Source organism: Rhizophagus irregularis, chromosome 4 (genome assembly GCF_026210795.1).
Source record: "Rhizophagus irregularis chromosome 4, complete sequence".
In the NCBI taxonomy this organism is placed as follows: domain Eukaryota; kingdom Fungi; phylum Glomeromycota; class Glomeromycetes; order Glomerales; family Glomeraceae; genus Rhizophagus; species Rhizophagus irregularis.
The window spans coordinates 2,417,880-2,420,650 of record NC_089432.1 but is presented as its reverse complement, the minus strand read 5'-3'; the positions used below and the strand labels follow the sequence as shown (position 1 = coordinate 2,420,650).

The following is a 2,771-nucleotide window of genomic DNA, read 5'->3' as shown; positions in this document are numbered from 1 at the left end:
TAATATTGGAATGAATTATACTGCTGAACAATTAATTTTTATTGATGAATTTTCAAAGGATGAGAGAACACTCACCAGGTTATATGGTTACTCTCCTGTTAATACTAGAGCAGAAAAAAGTGTTGTTTTTATTAGAGGAAAGCGTTATACGATTTTACCTGCATTGTCTTTAGAAGGTTTTATTGCTGTTGATATTATGGAAGGAAGTTGTGATAAGGAAAGATTCCAAACTTTTATTTTAACACAATTGGTAAATATTTTATTATATTATTTTTATAATTAAATTAATTGAAATTTTTTTATTAATAATATTATTTATTTTAAATTAAGTTACCTCAAATGAATCCATATCCAGCTAAACATAGTGTATTGGTTATGGATAATGCACGTATACATCATAATGATGATTTAGTTGCAGCAGTAGAAGAAATTGGTGGTAGAGTACTTTATTTGCCTCCCTATTCACCAGATTTTAATCCTATTGAAACGGCCTTCTCGGCATTAAAGTCTTGGTTAAAAAGGTACAGAGATTTTGTAGATTATTTTGATCCAATATATTTAATTTTAGTTGCATTAGCTCAAATTACACCAGAAATGGCAAAAAATTATTTTGAAAAATCGGTTTATATATAAAATAAAATATAGTTTTTATTTTTTGTAAATAATGTTTATAATTATTAGAATTACAAATTAAAATATTAAGAATATATTATTTATAATATTGCTAACTTTATTTATTAGAAATTAATCAAATTATATTATAAGTTTATAACAAAATATATACAAAAAATCATTCATATTTTTTTGCTTCATCACGTAAAATTTGCCTACGTCCAATAATTGTTACATCCATTAAAATATATTCAGAATCTGATAATCTTGCAAGTTGATTAACAAGAATTTCTTGTTCTTCAAAAATAGATAGATAACAAGTAAATTTACCATCACCAAATTCTTGATCCAAATTTTGTAGAAAATCTTCCATATTCGGCACTATTTTTTTTATTGAACTATGATCTGATATTTGTGAATTAACTGATGTGCTATGATCTGATATTTGCGAAATTGAAGTTCTGCTTTGAATATTATAATCACAATCAGGATAATTATATGAAAATGGCGACAGAAAATACATTTGTTGAGAATATTGAGGATATGCTGTCATTGATTGAGGATAATTATCAATATTAGAAGAATCTTTTCTAGTTACCTTTACTGAATGCATCATACTAAATATAGCATGATTAGGAGGAGTATCCAAATCTGCATTTTTGTTTACCTATAATAAACGAATTTAATGTTATTAAAAATGTATTTATAATGATAATTCCAATACTAAATACACACAATTTCTTTGGCCCATAAACTAATTGCAAAATTTGTTAAAGATAAATGACGATCTTCTTTAATAAAACAACGTTTGTGATTCTGAATCTCACAAATATACTTATCATTTAATTTCATCACATATGATCCAACTAATGCTTCATTTTCATTTAAAGTAGCTTCTTTAGGTATACGTTTTTTGATATGTTTTTTTAATTGTTTTTTAGATTTGGTATTTTGATAAGCTTCATTTTCTGATTCATCATTAGATTCCTGTTCTGAAACTTCATTCTATAATATTATTAAAAATTTAATTGAATAATTAATATATACAAATAATTATTTTCAAAATAAATACCTCATGTGAACGTTTTTTTGATAATTCTCTAAGTATAACAATAATTACTACTTTCTTATTTCCCGCTACTATACTTTGATAATCCTTTAGAAATTCATCAAATGCTTCTTCATTACCTAAAAGTGTTCCAGCTCCACTTTCTGAATGTGATTTATATGCTAAAGTATATTCATTTCTATAAACTAGTCCAACTTGTTCACAAATATATGATTCAAGTTTGTCTCTAAAATTAATAAAATTTGGATTATCTAAAGTAAAACTAATTATTACGAAAGGCAACACTTGTTTATTTTGTTTGATAGACATGCGCAATTTAAATTCCATTTGTAATGGTGTAGAAGGTAGAGAAGTACCATCCGTTGGTGAAGAAGGAATAACTATAATATTTTTTTTTTCTTTGTCAGCTGCTTTAACATTTCTGTTAATTTGACTATTACATGCTGAACAAAGTGTACAGTTATACGGCAGTTCTATATCCAGCTTATATCCATATTTTTGATTGCTATTTGATAAAGTGTTTTTTATTTTTTCATGTACTATGGCTGGCTTGTAAGTTAAGTTTCGAAAATTTGCTACTTCTTTAGTACGATTTTTTTTGGTTGGTTTGATGGATTTATCACAATTACAGTTATTTGATGTTAAGTCTAAACCACAATACATACACAATTGGCATGTAAAACAAACTCCAATTTGGTAGTTTCTTGGTGAAATAGAAGACATTTTTACGTGACGCTATAAAATTTTTTACGCGATATATTTTTAATCTTTAAATTTGATGCATAAGATCACAATGTTACACAAAATTCAAATTCGAATTTTTTTTTTTGATTATTTTGAAAATCGCATAATTTTGAAAATGGCGATAATATTTTAGAAAATAATTTTACAATCATCCCGTATCATAACACGTGATCACGTGATTGTTTATTGTTTTGTTATAATACGTTTTTTTGTTTTTTATATAAACCCTTAACAATTACTTTGATCTTCCTTTTTGTCTTTCCTTTCTTTTGTCTTTTGTTATTTTGTTTTTTTTTTTTTTATTTTAAAAAATTTTTCTTTCTTCTTTCTTCGTCACCTCCCTTTA

General features: G+C 25.4%; 1 protein-coding gene across 1 annotated transcript; it reads right to left on the bottom strand.

Annotated features, from left to right (window-relative positions):
• Positions 1–790: 790 nt before the first annotated feature.
• On the bottom strand, positions 791–2,404 carry OCT59_023864 (uncharacterized protein; the record flags this gene model as incomplete). Its single annotated transcript, XM_066135015.1, has 3 exons — positions 791–1,279; positions 1,348–1,617; positions 1,685–2,404. 3 exons carry the CDS (start codon positions 2,402–2,404, stop codon positions 791–793), a joined length of 1,479 nt encoding a protein of 492 aa, XP_065991086.1.
• Positions 2,405–2,771: the final 367 nt, after the last annotated feature.